Source organism: Pygocentrus nattereri, chromosome 10, assembly GCF_015220715.1.
Source record: "Pygocentrus nattereri isolate fPygNat1 chromosome 10, fPygNat1.pri, whole genome shotgun sequence".
Lineage (NCBI taxonomy): Eukaryota > Metazoa > Chordata > Actinopteri > Characiformes > Serrasalmidae > Pygocentrus > Pygocentrus nattereri.
Window position 1 is genome coordinate 18,461,923 of NC_051220.1, and position 15,073 is coordinate 18,476,995.

At 40.3% G+C, this 15,073-nt stretch overlaps 2 protein-coding genes across 4 annotated transcripts in view; one reads left to right on the plus strand and one right to left on the minus strand.

The window, feature by feature from the left end:
- LOC108430618 (serine/threonine-protein kinase PAK 6) overlaps positions 1-8,231 on the plus strand; it is a 40,336-nt gene extending 32,105 nt beyond the window's left edge. For 2 of the 3 annotated variants that reach the window (XM_037542054.1, XM_037542053.1), the window contains 6 exons: positions 1,783-2,325; positions 3,333-3,466; positions 5,334-5,460; positions 5,549-5,674; positions 6,121-6,255; positions 6,758-6,925. In XM_037542054.1, the coding sequence (XP_037397951.1) occupies positions 1,783-2,325; positions 3,333-3,466; positions 5,334-5,460; positions 5,549-5,674; positions 6,121-6,255; positions 6,758-6,925 (1,233 nt within the window). Of the gene's footprint in view, positions 1-1,782; positions 2,326-3,332; positions 3,467-5,333; positions 5,461-5,548; positions 5,675-6,120; positions 6,256-6,757 lie in introns of all 3 variants that reach the window. The other variant, XM_037542055.1, reaches the window with a different exon arrangement.
- Positions 8,232-8,328: 97 nt separating this feature from the next.
- Positions 8,329-10,847, minus strand: LOC108430622 (ankyrin repeat domain-containing protein 50). The gene has a single exon (XM_017703218.2). The coding sequence runs from the start codon at positions 10,722-10,724 to the stop codon at positions 9,204-9,206; it is 1,521 nt and encodes a 506-aa protein (XP_017558707.1). The 5' UTR covers positions 10,725-10,847; the 3' UTR covers positions 8,329-9,203.
- Positions 10,848-15,073: the final 4,226 nt, after the last annotated feature.

Here is a 15,073-nt window from a genome sequence, read left to right on the forward strand (position 1 = left end):
CTATTTACAGTGTAGTTTATATTACTGGTGTCTTTGAAGATAAAGTATGCCAACACACTCCCCAATCTGTGTAAACCTGTTTAATTAATTTTGATGGTTTCTCAAGGTGATAAAACGTGACGCAAAGCATTTAGACCAGCAATGTCCCTGTGGTGCTAGCAGGCTATTTTTAGAAGCCCTCAGACACTCCTGAGAGTAAATGTTTAAAGTGCAGCATGCTAGCAGAATACAAGGGAAGGCAATGAATGAGATGATGGCAGTATTTCTTTACCATGCAGCTATACTGCAGAGCACTTGGCCAGCAGCCAACATTTCAGTACTATAGTAATAAAACCTGGCAAAACAATGACTCTACAAGATGAAGAAAAAATGTCTTTAACCTTTTAAAGTCTGGGTTTATTATGAAGTTATTAATTTTAAGGCCTATTATGCAATAACCACTATTAACTACAATTAATTATTTAGTGATTTCTATGAAACTGATACTAAGTTGTGACAAACTAATATATAGTTATGAGAATGGGAAATTCTCATATGTGGGGATGTGGGCCCAAATGCAGGCCCTTAGGTTTTAAACCTTTACTGCATCACCTGACTGCATGTGTTTGGACTGCGGGTGAAAACTGGAGCACCCAGAGGAAACCTACAAAGACATGGGGAGAAAATGCAAACTCCCCACAGAAAGGCCCCTGGGCACCCAGCTGGGGAATCAAACCCATGACCTTCTTGCTGTGAGGCAACAGCACTACCCACTGCACCACCAAGCAGTTTATGCATTCACTTGCATTGTATGCACTGCAGATTACAGACAGTTACAGACAGTTATAGTGTGCCATTTTATACAAAATTCATCAAATCTAAGCTGATCCGCTGTGGCAACCCCTAAAGGGAGCAGCCGAAAGAAGAAGAAGATCAAATCTAAGCTGGTTTTAGTTATGAAAAAACTAGCTCAGTGTCACCATGTGATGTGTGTGTGAGAAAAAAGCATATTGTATGTACATTGTAGTTATATTGTGGCCAGGCAAAAATAAAGCATTGTTGCCATATGGGTTATATGTATAGGTAACACCATACAGTAAATGGTTAAGAGATAATTACAAGATATACCAAATCTCTAAGATGTGCTGAAGTCCTGTCAGAATGAGTGAGGAAGGAGAGTCTTGACTTGATGATAAGTTTTTATTGTTTAACCTTTAGAAGTCACAGTTACTGCTAGTGATAACAAAAGAATTGTGTAATTTATATGTGAATTCAATATGAAACAAGCAGAGAAATTCTGTAGAAAAAGTGCACACTGGACATTCAATCGTGACACCACATTTGTGTTTCTCAGTAGAAAAGGGTTTTACTATTTGATAAAATGTTACTGTTCTACAATGATGTTTGAATCAGAGTCACTTTATTAGTACACATGTATGACTTGAAATATACAGAACTGACCAAACAACCACACAGACTGTTACCAAATATTTAACTAAGGGACAAATCAAATAATACAATAAAGGCAATAGAGAATAAAAAAGTTTCATGAAGAACCAACATGAGAGGAGTTTAAAAAGAGACGCATATGTCTATACAGTAGGAGTGACTGTACAATTGAGGAGAAATATAATATATGCTGAATATTATGGGATGATATGAACATTTGTTGAAAAAAAAAGCATACAGCAGTGTAGATAAGCATTATGGTACAGAGGAATTTTCAAATGGTGTGAAAAAGAACACAAAACAAAATCACCTTGAGTTTCTTATAATAGTGCTGATTTGCCTGTCTTTCTGAAGGTTCAGGCAGACACTGCTCTGAGGCCGCAACCAGGTTTCTTCCACAGTGGGGCCAGCAGTCCTCTGGTGAGCGCCACACGGCCACACAGGACGGTGCGCTCGTCCTCCAGCTACACCATCGGCCTCTCGCCCAACATCAGCTTCCGCCCAGCTGGCCCTGACCCCTTCCTCAGGCACTCAGGCTGCCCTAACCCCGGACTCTACCCCAGACAAGACAGCCCGTCACAGCCACGCCCCTCGCCCACTGGATCTTTAGCTACCAGCCCTCCTGGGACATGTTCCCCTGCTTTCAGACCCCCACAGCACCCATCACCCCGCCCGCCCCCTGACCCACCCAAAGTCACCCATGAGCAGTTCAAAGCTGCGCTGCAGATGGTGGTGGACAAGGGTGACCCACGTTCTTACCTGGAGAACTTTGTAAAGATTGGCGAGGGCTCAACCGGGGTTGTGTGCATCGCTCGTGAGAAACATAGCGGCCGGCTGGTGGCGGTCAAAATGATGGACCTGAGGAGGCAGCAGAGGCGGGAACTGCTCTTCAATGAAGTAAGGAATTCTTTGTAGTGAAATGAGAGGAATTTGGTATGTCTTGTTAGAAAGTTTCTATGTCTTGTAATTAAACCCTTAAATGAGTTTATTTGGATAATAAGTCATATGACAATTAACAAATTTGATTTAAATCTTCTGATTTCACTCGCAAGGGCAAAAATGAAGAATTACACATCAATTCCTCACTCATGTAGTCATATAACTTATTTTAGAAAAAATGAAGGTGCCAAAAAGGGGCTTTAGACAGACGTAGAAGAACTATTAAAATAACTCCTTTAGTGTCCTAAAGCGGTGTCCACATTTTTAATCAATCCCCACAACATAAATTAATTGAGTAAAAACTATGGACCGTTCTGGGACCCTGAAGAGCAAATTGAGAAAAATTGTTTGGTCAATAGTTGTTTGAAAGAATCACTTTTGTAAAAAAATGTCTTGAGCTTAAAGGACCTTATTAAACTATTATTAGAACTGTTGTACAATGTAAAGTTTCTATACATCACTTTAAATGTCCAGTACACTGTACAGATGTGTTACTCTAATTTCGTTGCATTAAAAGCTGTTGTGAACACATAGTATTTGGTATATTCACGCACATACATGTATCTGTTTTAGAGATAAAGATTACAGAACATGTAAAACTATAGTAAACTAGACATATATAAGACACTAATTCCTGTGACAGTCATTTCAGTTGCAAGTCCTTTACTGGACACACCTTGTGTACTTATATCAGGGATGGCTAAACAGTACGTCCTAACAATGCTGACTTATGGGGCCTACATTCTACATGGACTATACTTCACTACTTCTTCTACTTTTACTTCATGCATAGTTTCTTACTATTCTATTATTTCTAATATATTTAAACTTTATTTACATATTGGCTGTATCTCATATACATGGCTGCAACCTTTGAATGTTATATAATAATAATAATCATATTTATAGCATAAGAATTCTCTTGCCCTTCTGGACTGGCTAAACGATTGTGTTTGTGTTTGCAGGTAGTAATCATGCGGGACTATCAGCATAAGAATGTGGTGGAGATGTTTAAGAGTGCACTGGTGGAGGAGGAGCTCTGGGTCATTATGGAGTATCTCCAGGGAGGGGCTCTCACTAACATAGTGTCTGAAACCAGGTAAGGCATCATACAGAGTTAAAGCAAAAAGCAACACCTGCTATCATAGCTGATGTAGTCTAAAATGATTATTGTATCAGTACTTGTGGCAATGTTAGAAATAAAGGTTCCTGAATGGTTCTTGGCACAAACATACATTTCTCGGAAAAGACTTTAACTGGTGTAACACTTTTATTTTACGTAGACGCCCTTCAGAAAGTCTCTTTAAACTCACATCTCATTTACAAAAATGGTTCTATAGGGAATCAGAAATGGTAGGGATGCAGTTGTACTTCAAACGTGAGTGATGCCGTTATCTAATATTTTTCATGTACACACAATTGTATGAAACGGTTTGGGTGCATTTAAAATGGTTCTTTCCTTTTTTTTTTTTTTTTTCTGTAGAGGATTTGTTTCCTTATTTTCACTTAGAAAATTAACAAAGTTTAATGCATACATTGTATCTGCTCATGCTGATACATAATTTTCACATTAATACACAATATGTAGAAATAAGAACTGAATCTACCAGGATTACCATTTCAGGGAAATATAACCTGTAACATTTCTGTAGAATTAAAAATGCAGGAAAATGAAAACATTGCAGATATTTATTTCCCAAAGACTTGGTGACTTAGCGCCACTTCATTGACATCTGAGTTAAAATCTACTAAACCCAATCCTAATTTTACTCCTACCTCAGCCTGTTAAAAAAGAGATGAATGGCCACTCTAGAAAATTTGTGTCCTTTATTCACTGTGTGTAAACAGCACCTGAGGGTTTCTGGGTGATGATGTCATATTGCGGGGTTTATTTAAGGTGTCCCTGAAGGTGTTCTGGATTCAAGCACCTTTGATGTACCTGCTTATCTCGACCACAAGGGGCCAGTATGTTGTTAACTCAGCATCTGATGAGGCTGTGTGGAAATGTAGACAGTCACTGTTCCTTCTAATGCTGCTGTGTACATGTAACCCCCATTTCTGTGGCTGGGGGACAGTGATTCAGTTACGTAATCAGATTTGTCAGTGCTGTGATGACATGAAGGAGACTCCTGTTCTAATGTATGAGTTGCACTGTTTTCACAAGCAAAAACAGCCAGCTCAACACTACGTGGAGTGATGCGGCATTCTGTAGCCTGTATCATCAACACTCTCTTTTCTTTAAGCACTCAACTCTAAATTGGCTTTGGCATGTTAATGGGACAAATGCTGACCTAAGTGTCAGGCACTGGACTACAAATGAACTGGATACATCTCAAAATGTTGGAAGGCAGTTGGCACTTCGGATCAGGGCTTGTCTACCTTATGTTACTTTCCCCACTGTGAGCGTATGGACTACTTCATTGGTCTGCTTATATAAAATAAAATGTCCCTTTGCTTTGACATGAAATAAACAGAAATTGCAAACAGACCTCAGAACAGGCCTGGGAAATTAAGGATCACAGTGATTATGATGAATATCATGAACATGTAGTAAAAAAGTCTAAATCAGTAATTGAGCAACTTCCATCTTCATTAGCCGTTTATGCTTTTCTTGATACATCTATGATACAGTTTTCATGATGTTAAACTGCATCTCAAATTGCAGTAGCGCTTTACTTTGTGCCACATTACTTCCAACACTAACAATGTGTGATTTAGTTTTCATGATGCTAAACTGGTTGCTATAATCTTGCATTACTTGTTAGATTTCAGACAGAAAGCACGTCTTAAATGTCTTTAAAATCTTTTTAAAAGTGTTTATTCTTAAATAAACCATCACTTTGACATCTCAATATACGGATGGAGTTCACATGGTCTAGCATCGGATGGAGTTCACATGGTCTAGACTCAGGTGCCAAGTTTAGACTGTGATCTGCTGTACTGACTGAGCTATACTGCCTGCGCAGGCTAAGCGAGGAGCAGATTGCCACAGTATGTGAGGCTGTCCTGCAGGCGCTGGCTTACCTCCACTCACAGGGCGTCATCCACCGTGATATCAAAAGTGACTCCATCCTGCTCTCCTTGGATGGAAGGGTGAGTTCACTGTCCTGTAGTGAATTATGTGAAAGTGATGTTTGCGTGCAGTGAGTGAATGATAACAGAGTGCTTCTTTCCCATTTAGATCAAGCTGTCAGACTTTGGGTTTTGTGCCCAGATCAGCAAAGATATTCCTAAGAGGAAATCATTGGTAGGGACTCCATATTGGATGGCCCCTGAAGTTATCTCAAAGTCACCATATGGCACTGAGGTAATGAATCCCAACATGACATGGTACAACAGCAAATACATGGAAGAACAGCTTGGCTGCTACATACTTACCTAGTTGTGTAATAACTTATGACTACCTTAAAACATGCACACTATTTACAACTACAACTATGAATTATTATCATGTGGTCTTTAGAAGTTGTTATTGTTGTCACTTTATAGTACTTTTCTCACATGTACAATTTATATTCTTTATATTTTCAAAGAAATTACAGTTACATTAATTGTTTGAATAAGTGAGTCAGAAGCAAGAAATAATTAAAGCCAATCTGAAATCAAAATGGACTTTTTTGCCTTGTTTGTTCATGTCTCTAGTAATATTAAGTACAATTTGACATTTGTCATACCATTTAAAATACAAATTACTCTGCAATCTATGTTTATTATACTGCCTGTATGGTTTGTATGGTCTGAAATCTGATTCAGGTGGATGTGTGGTCTATGGGCATCATGGTGGTGGAGATGGTGGATGGAGAGCCTCCTTACTTCAGTGAAACTCCAGTGGCTGCCATGAAGAGGCTGAGAGATGAGCCAGCACCCACCATCCGAAACATTCAGCAGGTACACACGCACACACACACACACACACACACACACACACACACACACACACACACACACACACACACACACACACACACACACACACACACAGGATGCACTTTTTCCCCCATTTTTCGAATGACCAAAACTATAAATATGGCAAAAATATATCAAAATATAAAGTATGTGTTTTTCTTTAGTGGTAAATGAGACTCTATGTGGAATAACGTTAAATTTAAATCAAAACAAAATATCACCTTTCCACTCTACTAAAGCAAAAATGGTATTGATTGAATGTTGAGAATGTGCACTTTTGAGAGAATTGATCTGCTTTTTTCAGTGTGCTCTGAATGAAATATAAAATTTCACCATGCTTTTGAAAGCAAGGGCAACTGTGACTTTTACTGATGATGGTGTTGTAAACATTATTGTTTAAACATATATAAACTCAACATCTGGATAATCACCACCAATGCAAACAACCCATACTGCTGTCTTACAATGCTCTTTTTTCTCATAGGTGTCTCCAGTGCTGAAGGACTTCCTGGATCGCATGCTGACCAGAGACCCACTGGAGCGGGCGAGCGCCACTGACCTCCTCGAGCACCCTTTCCTCCTGCAGAGCAGCTCTCCGCAGTGCCTAGTGCCCCTAGTGGAGCAGTATCGCAAGCGCATGTCCCGCTGCTGAGCCCACCATTGCCTCTCTCCTCAGCACTATGCCCACTGTAGGCTGTCTCTACACCACTGCAGAGCCTCAGGCTCCCTCGTCCAGAGGCTCCCTGTGCCCCAGACTTACATAAGTACGTCCTGGTTGCAAAGTGGCAAGCAGAAGAGGTTGTTTTGCAGCTGCAGACTTGAAAAAACAGAAACTTCAAGCACTTTTGTCCTTGTGCGTTCAAGACGATGATGACTGCAGTCAACTGGCATCAGTAGAGTGGGAGGAAGTTACGCCACAGGACGGTGACAAATGTACTTTGTCCAGAGGACGTCACTGAGGACAAATGCTTAAATGGCAGCCTAGACAATATGAGAGTGTTAATATCTTCAACTGAAAGTGTTAGAGTTGTTCTTTCATGTTTAGGCGAAAAACCTTAGGTATTATCGTGACTCAGAGGAAGAATGAAGCTGTGGGACGATATTTTACCAGTGTTCTTAGCACAGAGATACTACTGCACCTTGTAGAGGATCAACTTGCATGCCTATGCAGTGGCACATGTAGGCTGATTTTAAGTTTGGTGAAATGACTTGAGATGAACATTACAACATTGACGTCGACTGTCGTTCTGCTACTGTGGTGGCAACTGTTTTTAAAGAGCCATTGGAACCAACTGAATATATAATAATTATTTAGCTATTTATTGTTTTGTTGTTTTTTGTTGTTGAGTTTTTTTATTTTCTTCTTTTTTTCAATGGACTGACCCACCTGCTTTTCTGAAAGGTGTTGTGAATTGTTTGTAGAATGTGCAAATTGTAAATATTGCATCTCAGCTTCAAAGGATTTGAGTTTTAAATGGATAACCATACTGTGTTTGCATTCTGATCATTGTTATTGAATTACTGAGTGAAAAAAAGAACATGAAATAAGTCATCTGGCTTCAGTATGTTTGTTTACAGTGTGTATGTGTGGTATGTTTACACCTGGAATGTAACATACATGTTGGCATTTCCACATCCAACCTGTTGTACTGTGACTGACTTACTTTCTTAACAAGTCATGGATTTTTTTTTCCAGTAGGTGAGTGTGCGTGTGCTGCTATGGAAATATGTGAGATTGTGACTGTGTTTACGTTTGTGTAGGTAAAGCACACTGGTTTGGTTCATGCTGAATGGTCTGTCACCAGCTAAGTACATTATGTACGTCACCTTTGAATTCTTTCAGCAACTTGACACGATTCATTGTGGTTGTATTTGTATGTCAGTTGTTCATGATGAAAGAGAAATGAAACATAATTTTAATTTTGTAAAATGAATAAAGGATGCATATTGAATATTCAGGTGCAGTGCAGAGGTCTGACCTTTAGCTGCCCCTGTCTCTCTCCCTTGCTCACTCTCTCTCTCTGGCTCACACACACAAATGTATGCAATAAGATGTACTGAATATGTGTTTAACTTTTATTTACAGAATAGAAATGATTGACATTCGCAATATGCATAGTTAAATATGCAAAGCAAAGCTTCACAGGATCACAACTATGCACTTATGCTTGCTGCATGTTGGTTCCACAGTTGAATTTCACAAGGTTTGGAGTTCATTTTACACACAATATTTCTCTTATCTGCAAACAAATTAAGCATAATACATAACATACATACATAAAACAGTAATATATACAATGCAGTATATCAGCACATTTAAAGCCTTGATTTTACAGAAATCTTGTAAAGAGTAAGGAGTGTAAATTGCATTAATTACAAGAACTCAGTAAATTACATGAATAGATATCATAACATAAATGATTAGAAATAGCAGTTAGAAGGTTTAGACAATTTTACATTAGACACTTTTCTTACCTATGGCGCAAAACTATTAAAAACACAAAGGATTAGACAACTTATCTTACATAAGCCTGGGTCATGAAATTGTAAATAAATATATAAATACACAAATAATTAAGTCTGCCTTCTAAAAACCAAAGCAAACACTAAGTTTTAGATAACTTTATGTAAACCTGTGGCATAAAAGTGCTTTAAAAAATCTTTCAGTCTGACTTCAGGAAATTGAAGCAGACACTAATGCATGTACATACTCACACACAACTGACAAATGTACATATTGTTACATATTCATTATATTCAAGTTCATATATACTGGTAACCTAGGCAACTTCACAACTACACAGCAGGTTTTACCTTTTTGATAACTGCCTAATGTAGCTCGAAACAAGTGCCTTCAAATGACATCCCTGCAAGTGATCCCTGTAGAACTGTTTTTGGGTTATTGCTACCCAATGGCCACTAAAATGACTTCAGTGTGGAGTAGGACGACTCACAGGAGGACTACCCTCAAACTCGCACCTCACACCGCTGATGCTGTCAACACTGGGCTGGCTGTTGACCATCTTATGGGTGTGTGAGAGAGGGAATGTCTCTGATCGAGCAATCTTCCCTTTGCTTGAGCCCGTGGCAGAGGGGCAGTCCCTGACCAACCTCATGAACTCAGGTGCTGTGAACCGTCGCAGCAGCCTGGTCCCAAGTCCACCAAAACCCTGAGGCCGAGCTTTAATTCTCTCTGGTGCAATTTCCTCTCTACCCAAGAGCAGCTTGTTGTGCCTTCCAGATTTGCTGGCAGTGCCTCGCTTTAAGTCTCTGTCTTCACCTCCATTTTGAAGTTCTGTCGACGGTTTGGTTAGTTTCTCAAAGTATGTTGCCTTTGAGGAAGTGCTGCTGTGGCAGGGAAACTTGGCAATGAGAGCTTTGTCATCCTGAAGTGAGGCTCGTTTGAGTTTGCTGGCTGTCTGGCTCATGTCTCGCATGTCTCCCTGGTAGGACTGTTTTCTACCTGTCCTGAGGTCCAAGTTAAATGACTTTGCTTTCCCCCACATGGGTGTGTTTTCCCGCATATCATCCTTGTCATCCACTTTCTGAGAGTTGAAGTTAAGCTTCCTTGTGGTACCAACCTCTCTTAGAGCAGAGTTCTGGATCTGTTTTGAGGTGAAGAGGGTATGCTGGTCATCCTCTGTGAACTGGCTCTCTGAGAATCTGCTCAAACTTTGGTGGTAGCTTGGGTTTGTTCTGTCAGGTGACTGCTGCTGACTGAAGCGCCTCTTTTCATTGTTACTATCCCCAATCCACATCTGCTTCTGAAACAGAGCTGGCAGTGGTTCTTCATTCTTGCCATGGAACTGCTTTGAGAATCGCTCCAGGATTTGCTTCGGGAGACGATTGGGCTGGGGAGTTTCTCCTTGCACTTCCCCATCTTTTTCTTCAGCTTGCTCGATGGAACTCACCCCCTTCTTCCCCACACCGCTGAGCACCTGAACACACTGGATATGTCCTAAGTAGTCGGCTACCTGGATGGCAGAGTGCCCTGCATGGTTTGTGCGGTCCAGCTTCAACCCAAGCCTCTTGAAAGCCCTGATCAGAAACTCCAGGACCTGGCTGTGCCCTCCGTAGGCAGCATACATCAGGGCGGTGTTGTCCCAGCTGTCGGTGATCTCAGGGTCGGCGTTGAACTGCACCAAGATCTTAACAGCATCCAGGTGACCCAGCTCGCAGGCCAGGCTGAGGGCCGTGCGTCCATGCTCATCTCGACTGTTAACATCTGCTCCTTTCTCTAGGAGCAGATGGGTGAATTTGGACCTGGTGCCATGATCCTGGAGGCACACTGCGAACATTAGTGGTGTGCGGCTGCTCTCTGTCTTTGAGTTGATGATCCGCCCATCCAGGGCATCCAGCACAAAGCGGGCCAGGTGCACCTTGCCGTTGTTCATGGCATCCAGGAAGGTCTTAGTGCCAGAGCCCTGGCACAGATCCTTGGGCCTCAGCATAGCAGAGTGCCTTCTTCTCCGGGTGAAGCCTCACGGGTACAAGAGCGAGTGTGACAGCCTTGGTCTTGGCACTGCTTTGGTTTTTGTTGATAGGCAGCTTCAGAGTTTCTGAGTCTCAGTCAGGGACCGGCGGTGGTTTTATACCTCCCTCTCTCTGCTTGCCCGCCCCATGTTGCTACGGCAACAGCCATCTGAGGCTCCGCACTGCTATAGCATCCATTCAGAATCTCCTCCTCTCCTCTCAGGCAGGAGGCGAAAGATATGCCGTTTTGAAAGGCATAATTACTCAGGGGTGAAAAAAAAACACTGCGCTGTGTTTTAAACTCTTGCAATAAAGCAGCCATGCTTTCATACTGAGGACTAATGGACTCCTCACTACCTTATATGAGGAGAAAATTAGTATGCTATGAATTTTCCATTTGTAACCACTCAAGGCTAAAACACTGGGCTTTGAAATGTTTATATAGGTCAGCAAGGGATATATATATATATATATATATATATATATATATATATATAAACGCATGAGTCATGCTTTATGGACTTCTCAGAGAGAAGGCACATATCAAATAAATAGAGTGAATGACATCTTTCTTTCAGAATCTTACTGTCTTAAACAGCACTTTCTGATTTATGCCATTTTAAAATACCTGTAATATTCAATCACTGGCCACTTTGTTAGTTATACCTAGCTTGCATTTACAACATTTGTCTATTTTATGAGCTTCGCTTACCACGTAGGTGCACTTTGTGAATCTTATTACAGATTGTAGGCCATCTATATCTCAGCATACTTTGCCTCCTTTCTCCCTTTCATCAGTGGTCAGGACCCCCACAGAACCATCACAGATCAGGTATTATTTGGGTGGAGGATCATTCCCAGCATTGCAGTGACACTGATGTAGTGGTGAGTTAGTTAGTTTTGTGCTGGTCAGAGTGGATCAGACAAAAAATTACAGGATGATTAACACTGTGCAACAACAGATAAAAGATTGTTTCTACTTTTACACCTTCAAGGTGGACCAACAAGGTTAGCGTGTCTAATCAATTGAACAGTGTGTGTTTAAAAACAATAGCAGCACTGCTGTAACTGATCCACTCATACCAGCGCAACACACACTAACACACCACCACCATGTCAGAGTCACTCCAATGCTGAGAATGATGCAGCACACAAATAATGCCTGCTCTGTGGTGATCTTGTGAGTGTGGGGGTAAACAGTCAAAAGGGGATACCAAATTACTCAGAGAAACAGAATTACAATCTGTAATTGTAGAACTACAATGTGCACCTATAGTGCTGTGCAAAAGTCAGAGACCATCTGTTGTTTCATTTCCAATCAGTTAATATTTTGCTGTTAGGAAAAATTAGAAAGCATATAATAATCATCAGACCTGGATCATCCAATAGGTTTTATGGAGGCATGCCAAGGGGCCCAAGCCACAAAGGGGGTACTTTGCACTAGCATCCTTGTGAATATACTTGTGAATATGAAGCTCCAGGTATTCAAAAGATGTGCCTGAGTGATCTGTAAATGTGAGGCCTGGAATTTTGACAGAGGTAAGGGATACTCATCAGAGATAAGTTATGAATAAATAATTAAAAAAAAAAACAATTTACACACTCGCTGTTTCAATATATTTGGGCTGCTTGATGGTTTGGATTTTTAAGTTTCCTGTTTTTTCCATATTTATGTGCAATGAAACTGTCCAATTTTGCTTTTCTTATCAAAACAAAATAGATGCATGCTTTGTATCGATGTGTTGTATAGGTAGTTGGATTCATTAATGTGGGAATATTCTTTCTACTGTTTTGTCTCAATTTCAAAATAAAATGTGTGCTCATAGTGGTGACATGCCAAAGCTATGGGTAGAGTGCTGCCATTGTGGTGCTGCATATGCCTTGTCTAACTTGCTATGAGGCAGTGTGGGCAATTTCATTTTTTAAACACAACGTAAACAGGAATTTTCAAAATATGTCAAAAACTAAAAAACGACAAAAATGGAGACATTAGGTTTTGTTCTGACACTAGCAAATAGTAGTTGACCTGATAAAATAGGGAATGAGTATATGTGCTTATATGTGTTTATCCAGAATTGCTGAAAGTACTGCTGGGTGTCAGGAAGTGTTTTTTCTGTTTATTAGGGTTTCCTGCTCATCACATTGTATTAGATGTTGGGGCCAGAATTTCTTGTCATTTGGACCATTCTATTGCATCCAGGCCCTTAGGGCAGTTTAAATCCATGCTACTTTTGGTCTGTTACTCATTTCAATGTCAGGTTTATTGTTAGCCCATTTGGGCACAGGCCAAAACTGACTACTTCAGCCTTTTTATCTGTCTCCCACTCTAGCTGAACCTTTATCCTCAGTAGTGTTGGCAGCTGAGTGGGTGAGGGTCATGTCTGAATGGGTGCTGAAGCTGATATTTGTTGATATGTGAGGTTTCAGCAAAGCTATAACAGACCACACACAAAATGCTGTGACACCTGTTTGGCTCTAAAATTAGCAGGATTAAAGAAAGGGTGAACTAGTGTCATTAAATATCCAACACACAACAACATTGGTGCTACTGCCGTTACACAAAGAGCATCTCAAAGGACTTGTCTGGAGTCCAGGTTTTGTCACATTTGGGAAAAAAAAGTCTTATGATGTATGATGCCATTTGTGTCCTTTCAAGCCTCATTCTTTTGAATGATGACTCTCTTCTACTGCCCCCTGTCAGAAAATGAGCAATGAAACTCATGCTATATTAATGGTTTATGTGCCACCTACTGAAAACATGGGCTTGAAAACATGGCAACAAATTGAATGTTGTAATTTGGGGAAAGAAAAAAAAAGATATGTGCAGTTTTACACTGAGCATGGTGTAGAAAAACATAATTTATGATGAACTTTCAGTATTTCAATCTGCTAGAAAACCCACACAAGCACTCCAATAATGAGTAAACCTCAGATGTATGCAAATCGTGTAGCTCCGGCACTGACCTACAGAAGCAAAATGTTGACACTAAACATGTCTCTCCCAATTGAATACACCTGTATATGCGCATATATGTATGTAGCAGTATACTTCAAACAAAAACGATGTTTCAAAGTAAAACAATGTCTTCTTAGGCAAAATGACATTATGGTTTGAGATCTTATGCCGCATTGTTTGTACTGAGATTTCCTCCAGTCTGTAATTGGTCCTAATCACTGTATCATTTATTCTGATTGGTCCACTGCACACGGTAGGGCTTAGTTTTTTTTATATATATTTACAATGGTGTGTTCACACTTCCTAGTTCAGTGGTGAATAAAGTCTGTAATGTTTATTATTCCCCGCGACCCTGACGGAGAAGCGGCTTGGAAAATGGATGGATGGATGGATGGATGTTTATTATTTTATCTGATTCTGTGTTCATAGATTTGGAAAACTGAAATGTATCAGATTAATAGTATACATGAACTGAATAACCCAATTATTGAGCTAAAATCCAGATGTGTTCTTTGTGGTCACTGACAAAATCAGATAATGATAGTATGATTAGTTTGCATGTAAACCCACCCACTGAGACGAACCTCAAAATCTTAAAACTCAACTGCAACATATCCTCCTGTGGGTGACTTTGAATAATTTGACTATAATCAGATTATACAGAAATAAGCCAGTCACCACTTACACGTTCATTGGAGAACATCCAAGTGAGGCAGACACATTCAGTTGGCCCCAAGCAGCCAAGCAGATACAGAGGACAGGGGGAACCACAACAGAATGCTACACTGCCACCAACAACTCGACAACAAGACTGTTAGATCTGTGTAAGAGCACAGTATGAAACCCCATGGTGTATACGGTGACCACAGTGCTAGCGGACACTCTGCCCCAACAAGTTACATAATGCCTTAACTAATAAGGGAGAGCCAGAAGGTAGCACAGGCATGAGAGCACCCTGTGACACCAGCTCCCCTCTGCTCCACCGTCAAAAGTGATGGGAGGTCAGCACCAACATCTCAGTTTAGAAGTCCTTCAACCTCCAGATCTGCACCTTTATCTGATGAGATAAGCTAAAGCTTCTGTTAACCAAATATTAGTGTGAAAAAGAAGGAACAATGAGCTTTTATGAGGCTGTACTACTAATGAAAGAAGATAATCCTGTTCAAAAAAAGTGCTAATTCAGTCAATAAGGAGTTCTTTATAACAGCCCTGAAAGCTGTGATTACAAAAGTGGCTCATTTTTCAGTGCTATTATCACGACAAGATCAGACTCACATGAATCTTTGTTTCCTGGGTGTCTTCTGGTCTTATGACTGTTCCAAGCTTTCTATTGTTCCATCTTTATTATTTAGCAAAGCTTAAATGGAAAAT